Source organism: Columba livia, chromosome 9 (assembly GCF_036013475.1).
Source record: "Columba livia isolate bColLiv1 breed racing homer chromosome 9, bColLiv1.pat.W.v2, whole genome shotgun sequence".
Taxonomy (NCBI): Eukaryota; Metazoa; Chordata; class Aves; order Columbiformes; family Columbidae; genus Columba; species Columba livia.
The window spans coordinates 16524802-16550458 of record NC_088610.1 but is presented as its reverse complement, the minus strand read 5'-3'; the positions used below and the strand labels follow the sequence as shown (position 1 = coordinate 16550458).

General features: G+C 41.6%; 1 protein-coding gene across 3 annotated transcripts in view; it reads right to left on the bottom strand.

Moving 5' to 3' along the window:
* Window positions 1-212: 212 nt before the first annotated feature.
* The window catches only part of PID1 (phosphotyrosine interaction domain containing 1), an 87202-nt gene continuing 61757 nt past the window's right edge, over window positions 213-25657 (bottom strand). For all 3 annotated transcript variants that reach the window (XM_065073981.1, XM_065073983.1, XM_005505882.4), the window contains exon 3: window positions 213-2176. In XM_065073981.1, the coding sequence (XP_064930053.1) occupies window positions 1700-2176 (477 nt within the window). In that variant the 3' untranslated portion in view covers window positions 213-1699. The remainder of the gene's footprint in view (window positions 2177-25657) is intronic.

Sequence of the window (25657 nt, the reverse complement as noted above, 5' to 3'; positions counted from 1 at the left end):
AGTTAAAAATAGAATCTCACAGCAATAATTTACCTAAATATTTAAAATAAAATAATTTCAAAATATTAAAGGTAATTTGCACGTAAACTGATGCAATACTAAAGGGGAATAAATTAACCTTTTCACTCTACTAAACGAAGTGAACACAGTACCCGTACACATAAACAAAACCACACGGTTTGCATTGGAAAGACAGGTTAAAACTCCCAAGCTTTAACTCAAAACATTTTTTTTATTAAAGTATGAATTCATTTATGCTGGAGGATAGTTTTCATACATTGTAAAGCAACAAGCATACTTTCAAGAGGTGTGGGCCCTTCTCAATATGTCTCCATGCTCATTTTACATGCTTTACACTGGACTCATGCGTACACTCTCACATACGAACATATAGACCCACAAAACACAGACACAGCTATCTGCTTCGATTAGTTTTCTTTTAAGGCTTCTGTAAGGTGCCCTAGTGCCCCTAACATTACCATTATTACAAACAAAACTGTATAAAGGAGCAGCATTACTTGCAAACTATTAATCTGCTCTCGGCCTTAAAAAATACCAGGTGAAACAAATTTTTCCTTTTATTTGAGTTTTATTAAACATCTGCATTTAAGAAAGGCATGACTCTCTATATCTGTGAACAAGAAAAGATACGGGAATCTTAATGTGAGGTTCTCAACCAGAACAGACGTTCAAACCTGACTCCTAAGGGATTGTTTCCTTTGATTTTTACAGCCAGGCAGTCCTGGCTGTGCAACGAGGCACTACCAGCTCCACCTCGCCAGGGCCACCCAACCAGCAATGTGGAGACCAGTAACATGGAGTTGAGGCTCCCATGTTCATATCACTTCAGACCTGAGGTTGATGAGAAGTCACAGTTCAAACACTGACAGACCCAAGTGTCCCTCAACTCTTACCAGCAGGCGCCCCCCCAGCGGAGAACATCAGGGTTGCAAAATGCACAGACAGGGCTGCTGACTCGCTGTACCCCTGGCCATTAGGGAGTATTTTTGCCCACCCTTTTTTGGTATCCTGCAGTATATAGTCTGAAACTGCAACTACTGGTGTTGGGTGAAATACGTGGCAGCAGGTATATTAAGAAAATAGGTAAAATGAATAAAATAAAGGATAGCATATGATATAATGTGTACATACAAGCATCTTCTTTCATTTTTTATCTGTGAAATATGAATTAATTGCAGAATGCCAGGCCATTAGTCTAAAAGGCTACGTATGGCTGTCTTAGCCTATGTATAGTCAAAGGATTTTTGTGATGCATCACAGAGGAAGATTCTTCGGGAACCATTAGGGCTTTACAGGTCTGCTTGCTCTTGTATATCAGCCCCCAGCTAGGAATGCCAGAGAAGACACCAATAAATTTGACTGACCAGTCTTACAGGACAAACAGAAATGATTCTACTTCATGGTGTGCACCTGAAATACAGAGACAAGAAAGGAGCAGTGATGGGCAGGTAAGGGAGAAAGGGGAGGGAGCTTTTTGCAACAGCAGCAGATTTCAATGTAATGTAATGACTTTGATGATGCATATCAGTAAGTACTGAATTGTTCTTTTGATTTTAAAAGCTGGTCAGACAAGTGTTTGGCAGTCCTTTCATTCCCCAATTTTAATCGTTGCTTATTCGTTCATCAGCTCTCATTCCCTAGGCCATTTCTGCCTTTGCTGAACTGTGAATGAGTTCAGTCAGCCATCGTCAGATTCAAATTCATGAGACATTTCCTCTGACGAGCTGTTCCTGTGGATCCGGCCATCGCTTTTCATGCTGTGAAAAGTCTTCTTAAAGGCCTCCATCATGGCATGGGCCAGCTTTTTGGCCTCCAGCTTGCTCTCACACTCCACAGCATGGCAGTCCATCTGGTAGGACAAGTCATCGTTGATCTCCCTATAGACCCAAGCAAAGATGTTTGGACTGACATTGTGGTCAGCAGTGCAGTAGGCTATACGTGCTACCTGAAAGGTATCCATGTGGACTGTTGCCTCGCCTTTGAGGTCCAGATGATGCAACCAGACTTGGAAAGGGCGAATTTCCAGAAGGGCGTTAGCTGGGTAAATATCCTCCCTGGCGAGCGTGTGCTTCTTCCATAATTCAATGACTGGTTTCTCTGTGCAGCCCGACAAAAATTGCATCCCTGTTGTGGAAACCTTACCCAAATATGTAACCTGCAAAGAAGAGCAAAGATAGGTGAGACGCAGCAGTAGAGTCCAGCATTGTTTCCTGCCATCCCATGGACCTCGCTTTTGCCTGGAAAATAAAAGAAACCCCCTTTCACTGTCTAATTTCCCCATTATCTTCAGCAAAACAGTTTTCAAATTGCTTTCTAGATATTTGCGTTTTGACATGCTGACATCACCATTCAAACTCAGATATTAAAAGTGTTCATTTTCCTAATTTCAAGGGATTTCACCATTTTCAGCTCCCCTGGAAAGCCCAGCTTTAAAGCCCATGACTGCATCCCTAAGCTCACGTTAGCAAGTCTAAGTGCCAGTAAAGGATGCCTCAGGTAGCTCTGATCTTAACCATTTTTTAAAATTTTCTTCTTTATTCAGATTGTTTCTTTGCACCTTATTTCAAACATTAATACTAGGGAGACTGAGACATTCTCAGTTTGATAATGCAAGGCTGTGGGAGGTCAGAAAAGCATGGTCATGGCAGAGGATTTTAAACTGTCTGAATGCTTTTTTCCAAAATGATCCTGGTTTTCCACCACTTCTGCTGTTTGTATTAAGCCAGGAATAGCTCGAAGCTGTTCAAAACTCTATCTTTGAGCAGGGCTGGGACACTTATTACATCAACTTAAGAAAATATGCTGTTAAAGAAAATCTAGTAATAAATCTCCCTTAGTTTAATCACATAATCTCTGTGCTTTTCTGTCTGCCTCTTTTGAATAAATATCCTATTATTCAAACTGCACAGGAAAGCAAGGTGTCTGCTTTCCTTTGGTGTACTAGCCTTACCATATTTTGTTCACCAAAAAAATCGAATTTACTGAGAGGTCCATATCAAAATTCTGTATTAAGTCTGTGCAGAAACATTCCCCTAAATCTGAGTAGGTACTAAAGAAGGTAGGTACTTCTACTTACAGCTGAATGGAAGATTGTTTTATCTGGGAGAAGAGACTTTCTCTAGAAAAGACAGATCAACGCTACATAAATACAATTATGGAGATTATTCTATTTATTGCTGTTGCCAGAATGGTGCATTTAAGAACAACTATATGAAAGCAAGTCTAATTTGTCTCTTGCATCAGTAACTGCTTGAGACAGAATCTCATGTCTCTTGCTTGACGTCTTATAACCTCATGTGTATTTTACTCTAGGCGCTTGGAGAAAAAAAAAAATGTAATCACATGCACTTTCCAAATGAATTTCTTCAAAATTCTGTATTAAACACACAGTACCAGTTTTGTTTGTTGTTTTTTTTTTTTTTTAATTTTGTATATGCTTTAAGAAATGCGAAGAAAAAATATGGGATTTCCACATTTAAAGACATTTTAAAAAAATCACACCCACAAGGAATACAGGATTTGTATTCCACGCAAACAAAATTTTCCACAAAAAATATTTTGCTGCAAGCTTCATAGGTTTTGCAAAACTCAGAGACCTAAATTAAGCCATAATTAAGGAAAAAGCTTACAAAACATTATTGGAAGTCTGTGTGGCTTAATCATGTCTGCCAAAAAAGCAATTTCATAACACTGGCATTTCAAAATAGGAAGTCTTATTCTTTACCTATAAATATTCATGCTTTGCACTGGGAATATGTTAAATCTTATAAAGTTTTATATTTTTTGAAACAGTGGGAAACACAACAGCTAAAACTGTTAACAAGGCAAGACCTACCCATGTTTTGCTTTATTTTATTAGTTATGAGAACTGACTTCCCCAAAGTACTGTAGAATTACTTAAAAGCAAATCTCAGAGCTCATAGTTCCAGCTAAACACATACAAACAGCACATATAAGACCAAAGAGGAATGTGTCTGCAACATACTGGGGGGTATTTCAACATATATCCACAGCCATATTGCTTTGAAAGATCAAGATCAGTGTGCAAATTTGCAGATTCAGTATATTCTCTGAAGGTTCACTCGGCATCAGTTCATATTCATAAGCTAACACACGCTATAAATTAACTGAGCATTTGGGGTTAGATTCAAAGCCCATTGCAGTAACAGAAAGTCCTTCACTGACTTCAAAGAGATTTGCACAAAGCCTTTAAACCCTAAGGAACAGAGAATTAGGCTCTTGCTCATGCACTTTGTCATTGCCCAAATACAGTTTGGAATCCCGGGCCACAGGAGAGATGCTGCCACCACCGCAACACTTTGGACCCCCAGCCGCTGTTCGCAGAAGACCGGCATCATTCAGAGTACACAGAAATGAGCCCCTCTCATTACTACATAACACTAAACACAGGGAATTGTTTCATTACAGGCTTGTCTGTATGAGGAAGCTGTTGACTGTTGCAATGGCATGAGGAATGGGTGAGGGGAGGAAAGCAAAGGCAGCTACATCCCACTTAGGAAGCATCACTGAAGGTCTTCCCAGGCAGGTAGTGCTGCTGAGCTCAGCGCTGCAGATTCACTCCCAGCACACAGAGCATCAGCTTTGCGGCAGAAACAACACCCAGGGGATGCTCAGGACACCTCTGGCAATGGAGGAGCAAGACTGGATCGAGCTGTCACACAGGAGTGTAAACTGAGTTTAACGTTCTCTCAGTTCCTTCACTGCCACTAAATGCAACCCCCTGTTGGCCATCAATCCATGCACAGCCTGCCTAAGTGTGAAGTTACAAAAAATAACCTAACTCCTCACAAATAAACTATTTTTATTTCACGTAGAAAAGCAGAAATTTACTCTGAAAGCAGCCAAGGCAAAAGTAACTAATAAGAAGGATGGGATGATGGCTTGTTTACCAAAATGGGACATAATGGTCTGATTTACTGTCCCAGTTCTGTCACATCATCACTGCGTAGGAACCTTTGGAAAGTTACTTACTTTAACACCACTTCATATCTCCATTATATAAATTTCATTTTCCTTTGAGGACACATTCATAAATATTTATAAGTGCTTAGACATTACAACAAGGAGTTCACAGGAGAGAGAATAAACAAAACCTTTGGTTTAGAGTCTTTTCCGTGCTGTGTCTTACACAGAAACATCAACACCTACTAACATTGCTATTTTTTTGTTTCTTTTTAAACAAATGATCTTTTTTTTCCTAGTTGAGATACAAGCATTTCACAAGAGTAGCATTACCAAAGCTCTTAGTGAAGACAGATCACTTCATGGTCTCCTGCTAAATATAGAACAGGGATCCACGGGCTGGTGAGACACCTCGAACACTAGACACAAAAAAGGCACTATCTTGTTCAGAACAAAGTTTTCTTCATTATTAAATATCATCTACATGTTATCCATTACATATTAACCCAATAACTGGCCAATTTAGTAACTTCGATATTAACATTTGCATAATTGCAGGGACAGTTCTCGTATGAACTAAAACTGGCAAAAGAAGGATTTATAGGGCACTTCTCACTGAGCTCCACATTACAATGTTATTCCATGAGCAATGCTCCCTGCATCTTGGCTCCTACCTCATCATGTCTCACAGTACACCCACGTTTATTTAAATGCCCAGAAACCACTGCCCACATACATCATTAGACTAGAGCTGTCACAGTACAATCACCTTCCTTTCCGATTCCCAAGTTTGCCAACCAAAGATGAAAGAACGGGTTACTCTTTTCATTATCAGATGGAGAAGAAAATTATTTTGAGGCAAAAACTCCCACTGGTGGTCTTTTCCATTAAAATCCGTTGTGTCATCAGTGCGAAGCCAGCAGGAAGTATAAAAACAAAAATAATTTCCTCTTTAATACTTGTAAGAAGCAGATGTGAAGGCCACAGAAAGACATTATTATTATTATTTTTTTATTACTAGTGCATGTGCAAACACACACTGAAGAAATGCCTTAACAGAATCAACTGTAGAGCCTCGTTAACTAGAGAATTATTGACAAGGACTGGTGATAACTCAGGCTGAAAGCTACATCTGTGATAATACAGCCCTGACCACAAGGCAGCCCTCACCAGGACTGAATAATGCTTTTCCTTCCTTCAAAACACTGGACAGAGGTCACTGGGCAGTACACATCAGCCCAGGAAGATGACTTGCGACAGCATGGCATGTCCCATAGCAAGTGTCTTTCTATACACACCAACATCAGCAGCCACGTTCCCTCTTCTCTAGCCTCAGTGCAAAGCAGATGAGTCACAGGTTGCAACATGTAGATTATGATCAAAAAGTTACAGCCTTTACTTGTTTTGGACAAGGTATTTTAAGTGAGAAAAGGAACGGAAAAGCCAGCTCAATGCCACTATGTTAACCTTAAGCCATATAGGCATTTCATATCAATCATATCATATCAATCTTCTTCTAGAGGTAGGAATATATTTCTTCATGGCACTTTCAGTCCTTTGTTTTGAGTGTTCCATCTTTCCTATGGATTTCTGCAAGGTACAACTCACAACAACTTCTCGTGCATGTCGAAAATTATCCACATCTTTGCAACCTTTCTATGGCAAACTGGCATTTTCCATCTGATCCTTCGCTTCCTAGCAAGCTGCTGTCACCCAACATGACATAAAATACACTTGTGGTTTCAGCACTTCTGTGCTTGCAAACATTTAAACCTTTAGCAAAAGCCAAGATGCAATGAAGAGCTCCTTATTTCACCCTAGAGACTTGACAACAGCAGTGTCAGTATCTGACAAAACTGTCCTCAACAGAGAAATGCTGTGCCTTTGCCCTTTCATAACACAGCTACAGCCATCTGACATGTAGAGATGTCTCATGTCAAAGGACATGAAGATTAATCGATGTCATCTTTCATTCATTGTCCTGGACACAGAAAAACATTTGAGTATTTTGACATTGTTGTTTTCAACCCCTTTAGTCCAGAAACATGGAGTAGAAGTATCTTTTAAGAACTAGGCTCAAGAGCCTAACAGCTTTGAAATGACCAATACAGCAGCTGCCACAGACATTTTGGCTTCTAGCACAACATGATTTGTCAGAAGTAATAAGAGGGTTTTACTTTTCACACTCAATTCTTTATCACTGACCTCACATTGTTTATTCACAGCTCATATGAGATAAAGAACAGCTTAGCTCCTGCATGTGTCGATCTACTTCAGATCTGACTCCCCTATAGACCAGAAGTCCATACGGCTCCTAACTCACAAGCCCCATTTGGGCATCTAAAATTAGGTGGCCCAATTTCTTTTTCTCCCTCTGTTCCCTGGCACTGGCCCATAGATTATGATTGCTCCAAGAAAGCAGATCCAAGTTGTAAAGATCCACAATTGCTACATTACATGAGGGCAGATGCTCTCTTGGCACAGGAAGCTGGCATAGGAACACGTACGCACACAGGACTCTGGGCTCTCTCACTGTTCAAGACCATGAACAAAGGACCATATGGAAAATTAACTACTTAGTCACTTCTGTAATGTAAGTATTTCTTCCACAGCAGATAATGATGCTCTTTGTCAACAAAATTAGCAAAGAAAAAGAAAAAAATAAAACAAATAGAGCACAGAACTTGAGCCTGCAGGTATTTACTTTGCATATTCACAGACATTGGAAGATGCCCCAAAGGATTTTGAATCTTATGCAAATCTTAGTAATAGGTGACTGACTTTTTTGTTGATCTGTGTTTTAAAATAAACATGCTTTTAGCCTCCAAGCTGGTCTAGTTGCAACTGATTATGTTTGATCCAGGACAGCAAGATATTCCACAGTTAAAGGTAAGGCAAGTAGAGCTAATGACATGTTTCTTTCTGAAATTAAAAGACTTTTTCCTGTGGCAACTTCATGGCGCGTGGTGAAGGAAAAAAAACTCTTGGAAGGGTCTGTGTCAGGACGCACAGGAATAGACCCTTCAGTCAGCAAGTAAACCATCAGCTTGTCCCAGCCAAGCAACAAGCAGCAGCCTAAAGATCAGGTAAACTCACAAAAAATATTAAAGAGAAATTCAGAGGAAACTTGAAGAAAGAAGCAGCCAAAATCAGGTTTGAGAGGGCGCATGCATGTCTTGTTATGAATTGCCACTGGAACACAGATAAACATGCAGAAATTGTCTGGGTTAGCAATACAAAAGCGCCCATGGGATGAGAAAGCCCAGGCTTCACCCAGGCTCCACGTACATGTTGTCAAGACCAGAGCAAAGCTCAGTCTCCACATCCATCATTACCAGGTCTGGAGAACTCTGCAAGAAGCTGCTACTCAGAAAACCTGCACTCAGGCCAGGGAGGGTCAGGGCTCACCAGAGGGTCACACAGTTTCGAGCACAGAAACTAGATCTTTTTACCCACAGCAGAGCTGGGATACGAGCAGTACAGACCTGCAGCAAGCTGCCCCGTAGCTCAGTCAGTCATGGAGCATCTTTCATTTCAGTAAAAGCAAATTTAGCTGTAGAGTCATTTGCCACATCTTTAATTAGGCAACACTCGGTGCCAGTCAGGGTGGCTGTCCCGCCACACCAGCTGAGCTCCCCTCGTCCTCAGGCGCAGTGACTCTGCCTCGGGCTGGCGGCTTTGGGATGTAGAGCCAAAATATGCTTTTTGGCTCTGCAGGAAAAACAAAAATATCCCAGACATTCCATTGGATCACTGAGCAAATACCGTAAATGATTGCTTAAGTAAGACCCAACAAACTCAGTTAAGGAAAAAGGCTGCACAGTTTCCCTGTGCCTATCGCTGCTCTCTCACCTACGCTGCTCACCATCCAGCCAAAGCCTTCACAGCACAAACACGAGGGTCTTTGTGGAAAACACAGGGCTCCTCAGCACTCAGAAATACTCAGTAAATGCACTAACATGGCTTAAAGAAAGATGTGAAGAACTGTTTTATTTCGGAGAAAAAAATTCAGAGGGAGTATAGACTGAGCTGGGCAACCATTTAATGGAAAATAACCATCGACTCTGACGGCTACTGTCCAGTTTAGGAGGGAAGAGAAAAAAAAGTCAGTATTTAAGGTCTGATTTATTCCAAGGAATTAAAGAGTAGCTCCAGAAAAAGCTGAAAGTGTCAGCACGCCTTCAGCAGTTAAGTCAACAGCCAGCATCTGACTCCTTTAGTAGGAATGAAGCTGAACATAAGTTTTAAAACAATGCAAAATTCTCCCTCAAAAACAAAAATAACAAACAAGCCCAGCAAGAAATGCATTCAACTCTTCTTTACATCTTCAGAACTCCTTCAGAAAAACAATCCTGGGTAGCAGCTGCTCCTTGCTTCCCTCTCTCTGTCCGTCTGTCCCCATGTCTATGCTCACAGCAGCCCTCCACAGGTGCCTTTATTTGCCCACGTTTCCCAGCTGTGACCGTGCAGCAGATCCTGCCTTAGCTCAGTCCCAGGAAGGGTTCATCGCACAAGTAGGGCGTAAAGTGATAGCACGGGGCAGTCACTTTGGACATAACTTAATCCTCCAACTAAATCCCTTTAAAGGACACAAAAGCTCTGGTGATTTTTAACCCATCATTATTCTTCCATGTGTTATAGCCTCTGTGCTTCCAAGAAGCTGTAGCAGGTGAAGAAGGAAGAGCTGGGGCACTGTGAAAATGCCTAGGAAAGCTCTTCTTTAACAGAGCAGCAGACAAAGTAGATGAGTTACTGTTGTGCAAGGTGGGTGTCCCAAGGCCCAGTCCCATATTTACCAGGGCAGCATCTCAGGCACAGGACTTTTCTGACAGAGGGCAGAGCTCACCCACTAAGGACTTCTCACTCCTCAGATACCCAGCAGGACAAGTACTCCAGCAGTCGTGGATGACGGACAACAAGCACAGGACACATCTCTGAGATCCTGTCCCAGCTCTGAGTGAGACACCCAAGAGCACACTGACGTCTCAGAGCCCCTTTTCACACCAAACAGAACCCCAGTCATCCCAGAGCAGAACCCTGGCAGGCCTCTGCTGATGGCACATGGGCATGGCAGCAAAAGACAAAAGCCTCTGCAGAGTCCCCATGCGGGCAGAACTCTCCTTACCCTGCATGGCCAGGCCCATAACCAACACCAAACCACACTGTGTGGGAGCGAGAAGAGAAAAACCAGTGACATTCGGCAAGTTTAAGATTTAGTAAATAAATGTACTGGAAAGGAAAAAAATTACCCTTGATGGCTTAATATGTAAGCTCTGAGAAGAACAAAAGCAAACAAGAAAAAGCCCGCTGGCTCTCCAGGCCAAATGGCCAGTGCGGGATGAATAAGGCAGCAAGCAGAGTTCTCCTTTGAAAACACAGCCCTAAGAAAGGCTACAGCCTGAGCTTTTCACCTTTCGTTACATTAGGCTGCTGGCTCAAGAAGCCTCTTCATAAACTATCCTGGGTCTTACACTACTGTCCTCAGTTAAACCAAAGAGCATCTAACATCCAGCAATCAGGAGTCTCTGGCTAATTGGCAAAATGATTAACCAAGCCCAAACACAACCTGAGTGAGAGCCAGCAACCTCTGCAATCTCCCGTTAACAAAAAAAGGATCGCCTCTTGCATGCCATTTTCCACTGGACAAGAAGCTCTGTTTGTGGTTTGGCTTGTGGGGATGAGTCTGAAAAGAAATCAAGTGGAACTGGCAAACTGCAGCTAGCTTGCAGTCACAGACACATGGGTCCTGGTGTGAGTGGAAGATTTACGCTGCACTATTTTAAAACTCAAGAAATCAATTTAAAAATGTTGCAGTGCAAGACGTGACTGAATGAACAAATACATCGATCATATACAACCTCAGCAGGGCTGCTGTACGCCCTACTGTATAAGTTGATTACTTTTATTTACACTTATTTTCTTTATGTTGTTATTTAGATCACTTTATTCCTTTGTCTCCTTTCATTGCCTCATGTAACTTCATTCCTCTGTGCCCAGTTACCACTGGGTTGAAATTAATTCTTGGGTAAGCCAGTTCATTTCCCATTGTCCTTCTCAGGGTGAGGAGAGATGGGGGGCCAGCCAGTGAAGTGAGAATAAAACCAACCCACACTGCAGTCACTAGTTGCAATTACTTGGATTTTCCTTCACACAAAGTCCTTCCAAGACCTCTCTTCTGCCACCTCAAAACCTTTTACTTTGAGAAAGCAGCTTCTGCCAGGAGAAATAAGTTTGTATAATCATGATCTCCCCTAAACCAGACATCTACCTTCAGATTTATTTTCAAATTACACACAAGCTTTTCTCCCTACACATTCTTGATTTACATGAGGTTGAAACTGAACATGGAAATCTGATTAAGCAACTCATCATATTTCAAAAAACTTTTCAGTGCTGGGCTCCTCACAGCTGGTGTCTCAGAGCAGAGGGAAGGAGCCCACTGGCTGGGGGGTGTGGGAATAGGCTGTTTGCTTTTGCTTTGTTCCCCTTCCTTTCCAACCCACAGAAAGCTCACTTTGGCACCAGTCCTACAAAAACTTCTCCAATTTTAATGGAGCATGCAAAGGGCGAGTACAGGAATGGCTATATAACTTGGGCCACCGTTTCCACCAAGGCATGTGCATTTTACACACTCTCCAAGGCTTTGGACACTGGAAGTACTCCCAGAAAGCCACGCAGAGCGTACGTTTGTCAGAATCTTTTTTGGCTAAGAGATCTGTCCTCAAGGTTCCCTTCTTTCAGCATTCCCCATGAGATCCTTGTATTTCCCCTTTACTTCTTCCTTTTAAAAGAAGGTGCCAAGTAATAAAACTGAACAAAGCCTGTGTTACTAAGACGTTCAGTTCTGGAGACCAAACATCCCAACTGCACTTGCTTCCTGGCACAACTTGACAACACCTGAAATTAAGAGCAAAAGGGAAGGGAGCCAGCTTCAGGGACCACCGAAGATGACTACAAATTGGCTTTGTATTTCCAGAGAAGACTCAGGCCTGCATTGCAGGAAGAACAGAACAGAAATAATGACAACTAAACCATTTCAGTTCTTCCTCCCCCTGAGTGATGTAAGACCAGTAACTTTAAAAGAAAAAAAAAAAAAAAAAAGAAACAAACCACATACATGAGAGACTCCAAGAAACAGCAGCAGTTACTCCTTCTGCTATCCTCCACACACTGTAAATGAAACATATTCCCTGAAGAGAACAAGGGAACACAGAAATATCAGCCACCATATAAATGTAACATTACCTGCATCTGCAAAGTCTCTTATTAAGGTATTCAACCATTAGTTTTACATCTCCTTCATGCATCACTATGTGAAATGAGTTCCATGACTTAGCAAAACCCTTAGAGACTTTTCCAGCTCTGACAAGTTTTAGTGTCTTGAGGAAAAGTCTAATTCAAAGAAGAAACACAGTGCCTACACTGGGATGGAGATTTTACACTGCAGCAATGAAAAACAGACCTTGCATATTACAATGCAATAGAGAGCATTAAATATATTATTAAAAAGAAAATATGTTTAAACAACTCTTTTTATTGCTAAATGTTCTTAGATAAATACATGTGATTTATCATTTATGTTTGTGTTACCAAATTCTGGATCAGGGCCAAGGCAACACAGGGTCTGCAAAGACACAAAGAATACAGCGTTTCTGCCTCTAATGTTTATGACACTATATCACACCTTAACCCAAAATTTCCCAGTCAACAATGCAACAGCATGTTAGCAGACTAAACAAAAGATTTTAAAAGAGCAAATACATCCCATAGAGCATAATGATGGAGGACACAGCTTTTAATTCATTTCCAAAGCCATGGTTCACAGTGGTCCTGATTTCACAATGGATTTAGGGCTGGCCTGTGCCTTCAAAACAGTTTGGATTTGAATGGTACTACCATTTGCATGATATTTTTCCAACCCATACAGAAAGATCTGAAATCGATCCTTAGCCCAGGTGAGCATGGAGTGAACTTGGCCTTCATGCAGGCTAACGGGGCTCCGGAGAGGTTTGTCTCCTGGGAATTTCCCCGAGCAGCAAGAGGTCTTTCACAGTGACACAGAGGGAGCTTCTCTCCTTTTCTAGCTAATCTAATCACAACATCACCTATGTGCCTCTCCAAAAACAGCTACATTGCCTCCAACCCATTCTCTTGGAATGTGTTTCAGCTCTGCGGCGATGAGCCTACACAGCAGCCAGATAGCATAGTCCTTAACCACCTGGAGCAAAAAACAAGACATGGAGGCTTCTATGGTGCTGGTTTGAGCCAAGATGAAAGGAAAGACCAGGCCTTGGTTTGGAGCACCTGGAGGGTGGCACCCCAAAGTGGAAGTCTGTCCGGAAGAAAGAAGGGGAGAGGGGCAAAGGTCTTCTTTTCTGAGGACAGGTCTTCTTACCACTGCTGCAATTCAGATCGTCTCTTACAGCAGCTTGCACCCAGTACAATTCAGATGGCTGCAGGTCAGACTCAGTCACTATTCACACCAGTTGTACAGTGAATTCCTAGGAGCTCCCTTCATATCCACAATTCATCTCTCTGGTATTACAGAGGCTATGGCTTTTACAAAGGGCAGATAATTCATTTTCATAGTTTCCAGTGGCCCCAAAGTTGACTTTGCAAAGACAACATCTATAGTGAATAGCCCTGCTGTCGATCTGTTTGAAGAACAAACTGGTGCACATTTTAGGGAGCAAAAGAAAAAAAGAAACTGGAGATGATGGAAATAAATAGACCTTTCACTGTTTTTGTTGACACTTATTGTCTTTGTACAACAATAAATATCTGCAGCTAAAAATATAATAATCAATAACATTATAAAACGGCCCCAGTCTTGCTGTTCTCAGTTAACCCAACCAAAATTGCCATCTGAATTTTAAAAATTGCTCCAATTTATATTTGCAGAGGACTTCTGTATTTGTATGAACAGTAAAAAGAAAGGATATAAAGATACAAGAGCAAAACACAACGGTGGAATCAATATTGATTCAGAGCAACCACTGAACCTGCAGAGCATCACATTAATCTACTCTATGTAGCTTTAGGAGAAGTTAAGGTAAAAGAAATATAACAGCAGCTGCACTCGTTCCTATTTTCTGTCTCCCTCTCCGCAGCCTGGCAGTGACTGGGACCACAGGGCCAAGCCATAGGGAGCAGAAACCCTGCCAGGGACTTTGCACTGAAGTTCAGGCACCTTTCCTCCAGTTGCTGCTTGGCCCACCTGGGGACAGAGTGCCAGGCCTGGGTATAACAACAATAACTTCCTGAAATCATCTTCAATGTGACAACAGAACACAGCTTCCTAAAGTAAAGAACGTTAGAGGCTGCCTATGACACTGGCTCTAAGTAAAATACATCCATCCTACACAGCACAGGCCATTCTTAGCATAAGCAGCTCAATGAGGTCTCACCACTGAAAAATTAACTTATTGCTAGCTATGACTGCAATACATATCTCGTAAAAATCTCAGAAGTCTGATGACTATTTTCTGTATAAACAATTACTCAAACACATTCCACAAACAAGGTGTTTCATAGCTCTGTAACAAGTACTTAGTCTTCGCCATTTATCATCATCCTACACTTTTAATTTTCCATATAGTTATTAAAATTATTTAACAGAATAAGCAGGTTTTTTTAAGAGCTTAATAGTTCTTGCTCATATCAAACTAAGAGTCCAACCAGCACATAATATTTTCTCCAGCACTTTCTGGTATCAGACAGAAAAGGAAGAATAAAGAAGCAGGGTCTGAACTGACAAAGCAATGGCCAAGACTGGAATAAACTGCCCACAGGGGAAGATTTCTCTTCAACAAACAGCAGCAACCAAATGTTTCCAGGCATTTCAAGAAAGCCCATGGGTTTAGAGTGCTCTCTCCCTTTGCTCTGAGATATTGACAGAGATTTTCAAAAGAGCATAGACAGCAACACATGCTGAGCACTTTAAGAAAAGCTGATCACACTTTCAGTATCTAGAAATATGGGCAGAAATTTGGCAATAGATATCAGTGTGTGTATTAACGAGGAATAAATGAGGAATTACTTTTCTTTTAAAAGGCTGTAGCTTTTCCTACCCAGGCTGAAGCAAGCCAAGTCAAAGTGCTCCCATTCCTGAGGACCCTGATACAACACTGGTATGGGACACCGTTGTACTTCCACTCACAGGATTAGAGCCCTTGCTGAGTCTCTCTTAATGGTCTGGTTTCCGACCAAAGCTATTATTACATTGGTTAAATAGTTGTAAATAGAAAATAACATATCTTTGAGGTTAAATTACACATGAGCTTAAATATGACAGCACAATAGAGCTAAAAACAGCATTTTGGGTAACATACAATTTACTTCATGCTAAAAACGTAGATATTTACAGTAAAGGCACACACTATATTATTTGTCCCCTATCGTCTGTCTCTAGCTTTCTACCCTTTTCCTCTGTTGCCTCCTCATTAAAACAAGTTGGTATCTCTTGTTGGGCCAAAACCAAGTAGAAGATTCTTCAATTACAGTGAAAACCCAGAACCAGCACTGAAGTTCCAGCCATGTATGCACAAATCTGAACAGGCCAACCTAGCTATTTCTGTGAGGGAACCTTACTTATAAGAAAAAATCCTGCTTCTACAAGACCTCCCCTGAGTCCCTCTACACCTCCTCCCCACCCCGCAAAAAACACCACCACCACAACAAAACACACACCAAAAACACCACACCACAAACCTAGTATTTCGTACTCTAGGCAAAGGCAGCCAGCACATGATGTTTCTTTGGAGGATCTTGTTTACCTTTGCTTTGTCAAGGAGAAAAAGCTGAAACAGAAGTTAGACCCTACCTTAAAAAACAGGTACTATGACAGACAATATAGATTATAATTTGTCTTTATGTTTTGTCACCAGCAAGGTAAAATTTTTATTTTCATTCAAAAATTGTAGATACAAAACAACTGCATCGCCCTTCTCACAAAAGCACCGAAGAGAGATTATTAAAATCTTCTCAGTTAAAACATGGCACAAGTGAGGCAGTCCCTCCCATGGCAGCAAGATCATACAAGTGAATCGTACTAGTGAATTGGAGCACAGCCCTTCTGGGGATGAACTCACTAACGCCCAGAAATGGTATTAATGCATCATCTTGTAATGCCTGTGACAGCCTTAGGTTTCTAAGATGCCAAATTGTTCAGCAATGCACACAGACAGCTTCTGATCTGCACGCCTAAAGTGACACTATGCTATTCTAACAGGATATAATATACATATATATGTACTACAAAATAATTCAATTGAATTATTTATAACACCTTTCTTCTCAAAAAAGCATTTTGCAAGCTGTATCATTAAAACATAAACAGCGGCTGCCTACATGTCCCTGTATACCCCAACTCCAGAGTTTAGTAAAGGAGGTGATGAATACTATTACCGAGAAAAACTGCAAGGGCAATTTATGAAGGAGTAGTGTAATAAATGGAAATGGAAACTGTGCTTTAGCAGCCACCTTAACAGTGCTACCCTTGCAAAAAGACAGTTTTCCAATGACTGCAGCGCTTGGGACACTGTCTGCATCATTTACAGTGCCACTTGGAGTGGTGTCTCCCAACAGCACGGGGGAGCACCACCACCTTTATACCACCACATTTGCTGCACTCCCATTCACTTTGCAGAGCAGGTCCTGGCTACATAAACATCCAAGAATCAGTACGTGTGAAGGAAAGGTGTTCATGAAGCAAGGTAACTATGCTACTTCCTTGCATCTGCCTCTGTTCCTGTGGGCCCTTTGCTCCTCTTCCTTCCTTCCCTCCCAGGAAAATGCAGTCCCAGTGATGGAGAAGTGCCCCACCAGCACTGCCCACACCGGCTGGGTGATGGAAATAGGTGTGAGCTGCTTCCCATCTGCTTGAGACAGAGCCTGGACAGCGTGGAAGTTATGAAAACCACAGCAAGTTGGAACTTTATACAGGGAAGACTGGAAATGCATGGAACAAGGAAAGAGGAATGATATGACCGCGAAAAAGTTCTTCCTGGATATGTAGCTGTTTCCAGCATGGATCACATACCAGAGCATACCCTTCACAGGAGAGTGCATGGATGTTCCCAGATGATTCACAAGGATACCCTTAGGCTCCTTGTAGCCACTCAGATGAAGTTAATCTGGTCATAAACCGATGACTAGAATAAACCCTAAAAGGTTTACCCAAACATTTTTAATTTAAGATATTGGAAAGAAATTTTAGAAGGTGAACAGAAGAAATTCCATGGAGCAGTCCACAGAAAGTGCATCTCAGGGGTGGGTCATACCATAGAGGTTGTAAGTCAGAAAGGCTAATAAAAATAGAGAAGCTGTGAAATCCCAGCAGATGGGCCACCTGTGCTCTCCTGGAGGTGGTCCAAGAGGATGACAGCACGGTACCACATGCCAAAGCACAATCTACTCTCCATTGTATAAGTCTGCTGCACTTTGGAAAAATACTCAACCAGCACAATTAGATTTATCAAGTGAGAACTTGAGAGAAGGCAAAAACCACTTTGGCTACTACTTATAGATTGGATTTAGACTTGTATTACAAACTGACTGGAAGTGATCAGGAAATCAAACAGTTCTCTGATGTAGAGCACAAACTGCTCTAGAGTTTCTTTTTAAAAGGAAACCAGCCTTTTCCTTTTATGCCTTAGACAAAGAAGACATAATGTCCTTCATACTTTCCAACTAACACTTAAACTCTTCCACAAAACACTGTCAGGTATAGCCAAGATCTTGCATTTGAACTAATTAAATCAAGGATGCAATGGCAAGAACACGTTTCATCTTGCTTGTGTTCTTCTCCAATTCCAGCAACTAATCTGCCACCTTCAAACACTTTTTTTGAAATGAAAGTGAAGTAAATACACACTGTAAAGGACAGAATAGAAATTTGTATCCAAGGGTATCCTGCAAGAGTGGAAAAGGAGACAAAGCTCTGGGCTTCACCAGATGGCACATTATCTTAGGTGTGGAAAAATTCTGCAAGAATCAACACAACTCCTTCCACGTAGATGGATAAAGACACACACAGCAGGTTTCATAACACTTATGACCTTTACTTAAGTACACATACAATCACTCTGCTTGATCACTATGTAACCTGTTAGGGAATGCAAATTCTTGTAATCCCAGTTTTTTGCTACTTCATATGCACCTCTCAGATGAGCAAAGCTTTGATCGCAGCTGAAGGACATTATCACATGTGTAGCACTGCCAGAAAACCAAATACCTCCTGTTCTGAAGACCCGCTGATTCCTGGTTAGAAGGAGCCACTACTCTTTTCCAATAGATGATCAGCTTGAAGTTACTAAGAAATGACTTCTCTTTTTTTTTTTTTTCTTTTAATCAAAAGATAGACTGTTGTCTGACTCATAGCAAAGCAAAAGACAGCAGGAACTCACTAAGGTCACAGAACAAAACTGACCTTGGGCTTTCCAGAGCTCCCTGTCAGCCCACGTGGACATATCATGCGCTTTGGCAGCAGAGCGCAGCAGAGCTCTTGCCCACTCCACAAGGAGGGACTGCATGCAAAAGAGCAACAGCTGAAAGGAAAATGTAATTTTGACACCCTTGAACAAGAAAAGGTATAAAAGCTGGTCAGGATACCTGGGCCAGGAAGAAAGACAAGGGCAGAGCTGGGGGCCCTGGGAACATACATGAGGTAACTCCTGCTAGAAAACACCACAGAGGGAAAACAAACAGTCCTCTCCTCAGCAACAGCAGTAGTAATACTTTTCCAAAAACTTTATGAGTCCTGTGGTATGGTCTTGTTTGATCTATCACAATGAAGATAAACTAGCCAGTAAAAAACTTGAAGCAACTGCAAAGCCTTGGCTCTGGTTCACGGCTTAAATACCAAGTTGTCATATGGACATCTATCTGAAGTATTTCATACAGCCCCAGAGTCACTTTTAGCCATTGCCTAAGCAGAAGGTTGTCTGGGCTTTGACCCGCTCTGTGCTCAGTCACCAGCATTTGTGAAGTGGAAGAAACAAATATGATTTTAAACCCTGGCACGGAGTACAGAAAGCAGAAACGTGGCAGCCAGCACAGTCACTTGTGCCCTGATGTCTGTTGTTTGAAGCAATCCCTGTTTTTTGACAGTGAAGCCTTTTTAATGTCTACTCCTTCACCACCTTCTTCAGCTGCACAGTACATGGCCACTCACATGAAAGGACTGGGACAGAAATGCAAATCTGGAAAGCTCACAGAGACCTGACAAAGAAGGCTTCATAAACTGTGTTTTCAGTGTGAAAAATCTGTGTTTAGTACATACTACACACCTGATACACCAGGTTTATGCATAGTGTGGTAGAATATCAATGTCACATAGGGAAACGTGGAACTACTGCAGCATCTCCCCTAACAGATGAGAGCAAAGCCATGGTGTCATATGGTGAGTGAGAACCAGGAGCCAGGATAAACACAGTGCTTGTCCCTAAGGTAGCTAAGGCACCATTGTAACAGCTGTGTTGCACCAAAACAGAAAGGGAACAAAATCCATTCTTCTGGCTTATAAAGTCTTCCAACGTGATCAAGCCTATTAGGAAGCAAAGCCCATGGCCGTACAGTTCGATCAGTGAGTTAACTGCAGCAAAGTTATTGTGCAAGGCATGTGTGATCCCTCTATGCTGACAGAGGAGGAGAAGGATGGCAAAAGGACGTTGTATACTAAACCAGAGAAACCAACATCTGGAAGTCCCAAGAGATCAGATGAAATGTTTACCACCACCACAGCACTAGTACAGCTGCAGCATGAATGTAACCTCCTAACTAGCTCTCAGTCACACCCCACAAAACATTTTGAACCTCTGTGGGTTGGCCTGTTGTGAAGGATGTTGCAGGTGGGTAGCACTACCCCACACAGAGATGGAAACCCCAACTACCCCCACCCTCCCCAGCACCCCACACTGCTGCCGTCTTCACCCAAACTAGGCCCGAGTAAGAGTGGCCCCACAGTCCCTGTCTGCTGGGCGGTAAGCAGGGTGCTCACCCAGATAGCAAGAGCTGGGGTTCATATGTTGTTGCTCCATCACCCAGCATGTGCCAGCAGAGCAGCTCCTCGGTCACTGGGACGCAGGCTAAAATGTAAATGCAGATTTCTGTTGTGTAAATATCAGACACTACCAATGGAAACTCATCATAAAGAAGTGAAGGAGCCCACTAGGTTACATGGGTGGAATACTAAAGGTTCCCAAATATTTGGCTTAACTTCCTGAATGCCTCTTTCAACCCTTAAATCTTCACTGGAAATCTGGTTCAAGAACAGAAACTTAGTCATAAATTTTCCATACCAGTTCACTAATACTTAGAAGGAAGGTATAAAGTGTTTTCTTTGTTTGTTAAGATAAAAATGAAGAATGGCTTCCCATCTTAAGCCTCAAAGGATAAACTATTTCTGTTGCACTGCTGTTAAACATGTTTTATCGTTCTACAACCATGAAAAAGGAACATCACACTTCCAATATGATTGCAATCATCAGTCATTAAGGATACAGCTCATGATGCAGTACAAATCCCATGTAAAATATCATGCCAGCTGATAATGTTTGATTTTATCTCAATTAAGCAATAGGCTAGAATGTAATGGCCTTCTTTGCAACTTGAATACAAACCAGAAAGCATATAAAGATTTTGTTATTGATGTGTTTGCATACCAATCCCTAGAGTATTTAATGTCACAAAAAGATATCTCTGCAGCTAAGCAAGAACTACAATTCCCTCTGGCTCATGTCTGTCACAGAACAGTATTACATTTAATTACATTACATTACCCCGTGGGTACCCATATACAGTCATTTGTGAGATTAACTTATATAACTTAAAAAGAATAAAAAATTCCTGAAAATATCAAGTCAACAGAAAATACAATTGGCATTTGCAGTCAAAAAAACCTGCAGGAAAGGATTCTGAAACACTGAAGTTTTGGTCCTGATCTGATACAGCCTCCATCACAGGAACCTGACATTGAAAAGTCTGTTTAGAGAAAGCTGGGTGATGTCTGTGCCCAGTGCCAACCTGCAGCCACACAGACATCAGAGGAGCTGCAGTGATCTACCCCACCGGGGCTGTGTGATCACCACCAGGCATGATGTGAAACAAGGACCTGCTGGGGATGGGACCAACTTTTCCCTCTCCCAAAAACAGTTGTTAAATGTAATACTGTTCTGTGACAGACATGAGCCAGAGGGAATCATAGTTCTTGCTTAGCTGCAGAGATATCTCATCTTCATCAGGAACTGGAGCTCTGCCCATGTATTTACTCAGAAATATAGCTAAAGTTCCTCTTCCAACAGCTACCTTCACAGTCACATATGTAAAATACTAGACTGGAATTACACATGAATCTCACAAAAAAATAATTAGATTGATGTCACATAGTTTGAATATTAATTATAGCATGAGCTAGAAATTGTTCATGGTAATAAAATGCTTATAAACAATTCTAGATCCACAGAGTATGATGGATGATTTGTTATGACAATGAAAAATGTTTTAAATGTTGCATTGTCTAAATTCCAGCACACAGGACACTATTCAAATTTAGGGTAACTCAAATTTGATTCACAGCAGAGGTTCCCTTGACCCATAATATCTTAATTTTAAAATATGGACACAGACAGTTGCCCACAAATGGTTTTGCCAACAAGGTCAATTAAATGTGATGTTTTATTCAGATTTTGCTTGATTAAAAAACTTATCTTGGGCAAGCTACAAGGAGATTTTTGTCCTGTAAGCATAATGCAATCTCAAAGTGTCAAAATGAATCTTGGAAGCAACACTAAAGCTGGATAAAAAAAATAGCATGGCCCAAACTACAATATGTTATATCCAGCAATGGATGCAGCAGCTTGAACATCTGCCTCCAACACCCTTCATAAAGGTACTTTCTGGGAAACAAATATTCTAGCAACACAATCAAATACCATTTTCAATGGACATTTTTAAGCTTGAATTCACCTTTGGCAAACAGCTATTTTTTATGATTCCTCCTACTATTTTTCTGGAGTCAAAATGATGGAAAGATGTTGGATAATTTTTGTTGCTGCTTGACAGCTAATCAAATTTGATATTTATATTGTACTGGGATAATGACATGTCAAGCTGGATATTATAAAAACATTTCTGAAGATAGTAATTTAACCTTCAGCAATTCAATTTGTTTCAATGGTGTCTACAGTCTTGCAAATAATTGTATATTAGATCCTTGCAACCTGATGGCAGAAATAGACCCTTCCCCTGTTAGATTGCTGGATCTGGAGTGCCACTTGGTGGTTGTAGTAGACACCTATCTAATACCAGTCATGTGGACATACAACGCATCACTGTAGTCTGGAAGAGTCTACAGTTTGGGATACACGAGATTCGGAAACAATCGTTCTGGAGTTGCTTATATGACAGCCTAACACAATAAGAAACACTTTTCTTCCTCATATAAACTTTGGTCATAGGACTCTGGTAAGCATCAACACACTCTCGGTGAACTGGACAACCTCCAAATCTAAAAGCTGAATCTCTCACCTCTCATGCAAAAAAAAACCAGCTCCAGAGCCAGGCTGTAACAAGCACGTCCTCTGTGCACCAAGCATAGAGCGGGCCCTGTAACCCATCTGCACCAGTGGATTACTTTGGATCGTGTAGCACTGGGGAGCTTGTATCTATTTATTTTTTTTTTTTAACCTAAACATTCGGTTTCTTCACATAAGCCAATACGCCTATTTTAACAGAGAAGAAATCAGAAAGTAAGGCGGACCATGCAAGCAGCAGCTTATAAAGCTGGAAGCATCTCATTATGGTACTACTTGTACGCTGCCATCACAGGAGAATAATTACTATTTCTTTACTGAGGGTACCTTGTGACCACAAGCCTCATAACTGAACTTGCATGAGTCTGACCTCTCCGGTCTCCAGGGTAAAGCACTCCCTGCACCACCAGAAAACCTCCGCTTCCTCTTGCTCAGCTGCCCCCCAGGCACTGAGATGCAACAGGGATTTCTGCGTTCCTACTTGCTTCTTTACAGAAGCAGCAGCACTCCAGCAGCACTCCCGTTCAGCACAGGCACCACTCAGCAGGCAGATGGTAAAGGAAGAAAATGAAGAAAATTAGCTAATGCTTGACTCTCATCTTTGGTCCTTCAGAAAACAAGAAACATTTTGAGTAACACTACAAAAATTTGTTAACTTCTTTACAATCACCTAAGTTAGTTTCACTGTTCCTTTTCCTCTTGGATAGTACAATATACCAGAATGGAAAGCAAAAGTGAATGTCTTGGATGAAGAATCTTAATTACAGAAATGAGATTTTATTATATCAAACAATGTCAAACATCCATTATTATTCATATTTTTACTATGAGCTTTCCAAATTTCTGGCCAGCCTCCCAGAACATTTTTACCTCTTGTTTTCTCTCAAAGATAAATGGCTCATGGTAATATTTAACAAATCCAATCAGAGTGCACTTTTATGATAAATATTGTTATCTGAAATCCCAATCAGATCAAATCAGCTGAATATTCAGCCTTCTTCAATAACCCATCCACATCAGCTTAAAGAGATGAAAAAATACTACCTTATTATAACTTAATATCAGACCACAAACAACTGTTACATACAACACAAGGCAGGAAAAGACAATGAATTCTTAATTCAGCAAGACATTAACTCATCTTGCATCAATCCATGCCACTGGGCAAGGCTCCTGCCCTGACATGACTCATACACAGGCATCAGTCTGAAGGAACAAGAAACTGCCTGCAAAGCCCGAAGTTGCTGCATGAAGGACTCATACCTGTGTGGGAGAATCTCAGGGGCTCGGGACCAACTGGAAGGCACGTTTCCACCACTGCCTTCAGCTGGAAATATTTGCAGTGACACCAAGTAAGGTCACTGCAACTGTGCCTGCACTGTGGCAGCACAAATGTATTTCTTTTTAAAAAAAAGGGGGGAAAAAGGAGCAAGGTTAAGTCATCAGAAAAAACCCGCATGATTTTTGTAAGCAATCTGGGAGCTCACGGTTGCCTATGATTTCATCATATGAGGGGGCATGAGAAGGAGCTCTGGAATGCAGAAGGTTCTTTGTGGCACCATTTTCTTAAACCAGGTTAGAAACAGTTACAGCGTGCTGAAACCCCATAATTCTTCCACAGAGGTGCTAGCAAAGTCCACCGAATCAGCTACAAAGCCATCATCTGGTTTTGTCCTCAAAGATATCAAAAGCTGTATATTCCAAATACCTTCAAATCCCTGTGTCCTAATAAAAAAATGTGGTCTGACCAGTGAACTTCTGCAGGGGGCTGCATCCTGTGTTATTCAGTACTTGAAAATGGAGAAAAAAAAAACAGGCAGGAGGGGTGGGTGACGACAGGATTTCCTGAGAGCAAGAGAGCTACGCAGCTGAGATGTGACACGTGCCACAACCACATTTCAGGGAGATTGAAGTCCAACCAGTTTCACGCTTGGAGGGCAGTGGTGGGCTGGGACAAGCCCACAGAGCCCAGTGCCACGGGGATGGAAAGCTGTGCCCAACTGGTCGAGTGCCCAAGGAGCAGCAGCAAGCAGGGCTCACCAGCTCCTTACGCTTCTCATACAACTTCAGTGAAGTGCTTAAGCTCAGGAACCTACCACATGCTCTTTGTATAATAGGAAACATTTACTTTTGTGAATGATTATAAACAGAAGGCTCTTGAAAGAGCTTACTCTCCATCAGGACCCCTAAATATTTACATTCTGCAGCAGGAGTGTTTACCGCCAGGGCTGCTGTCCCAGCTGGGAGAGCTCGCACGCAGCACCCGGCTGTGCTGCATCTGTCGCAGTGGGGGCTCAGCTTTGGAAAACAGGCTGCCACAGTCCAGCTTCAGCCTAAACTGCTCCTGAAGTTCATTTGCAAACAAGCCACTCGCATTTTTTCCCTCCCAGGACATGGCTCAGCCACCATGTCGAATGTCCCTGAGCAGCCCCAACTGGGGACTGGATGAAACTCTGCCCTCCACATCGCACTCTTCACTAATCAGCAGAAATAATTCACTGCAACAGACAGGTCTTATGGGTTTTTTGTTTTCTTTTTTTTTTTTTTTTCTCTAGGAACTGAAGCTGGCTGTCAAAAGAAGCTTCTAATACAGCCCTTCCTCCTCTCCCAAATGCAATCAGTATATTGGTAAACAAGAAAACAAAGATGACTGAAATGGGGAAGGAATGAAATAGAGACATTTGAGTCATTTCTGTGATGTGACTGGAGCTTTTACTAATTGTGAAAGTGCACAATGCCCATTCATGTCCCCATTTTTCAGCTTTCCATTTAGAAAGAGAAGATGACATTTAACAAAAGCAAACAAAAATCCTGAGAATTCACAATAGGTGGTTCCTGTTCTGAGACAGCTCTATCTTATAATCTTTTTTCTTTATTGCTATTTAATGACTCATACCATGCAACTCTTTCCCCATTCCTAATGTCTGCTGCTGAAATCTCCTCTAGAGAGATAGCACTTGGATGCCTGAGGGAAAGTCAGAGAGAAAGATAGCTACAAAAAAATCACAGGAGTCATCATTTCCAAAGTCTGCACTGAAGCAGATAAAACTTCCATTGCCAAGATTAGCTCATATTCTACAATATATGGGGAGACAGACAGATCTCTTTACATGGCATGATAGGATGAATCTTTCCATCAGACATATATGCAGACATATATGAAATAACTTCTTTGAAATCAA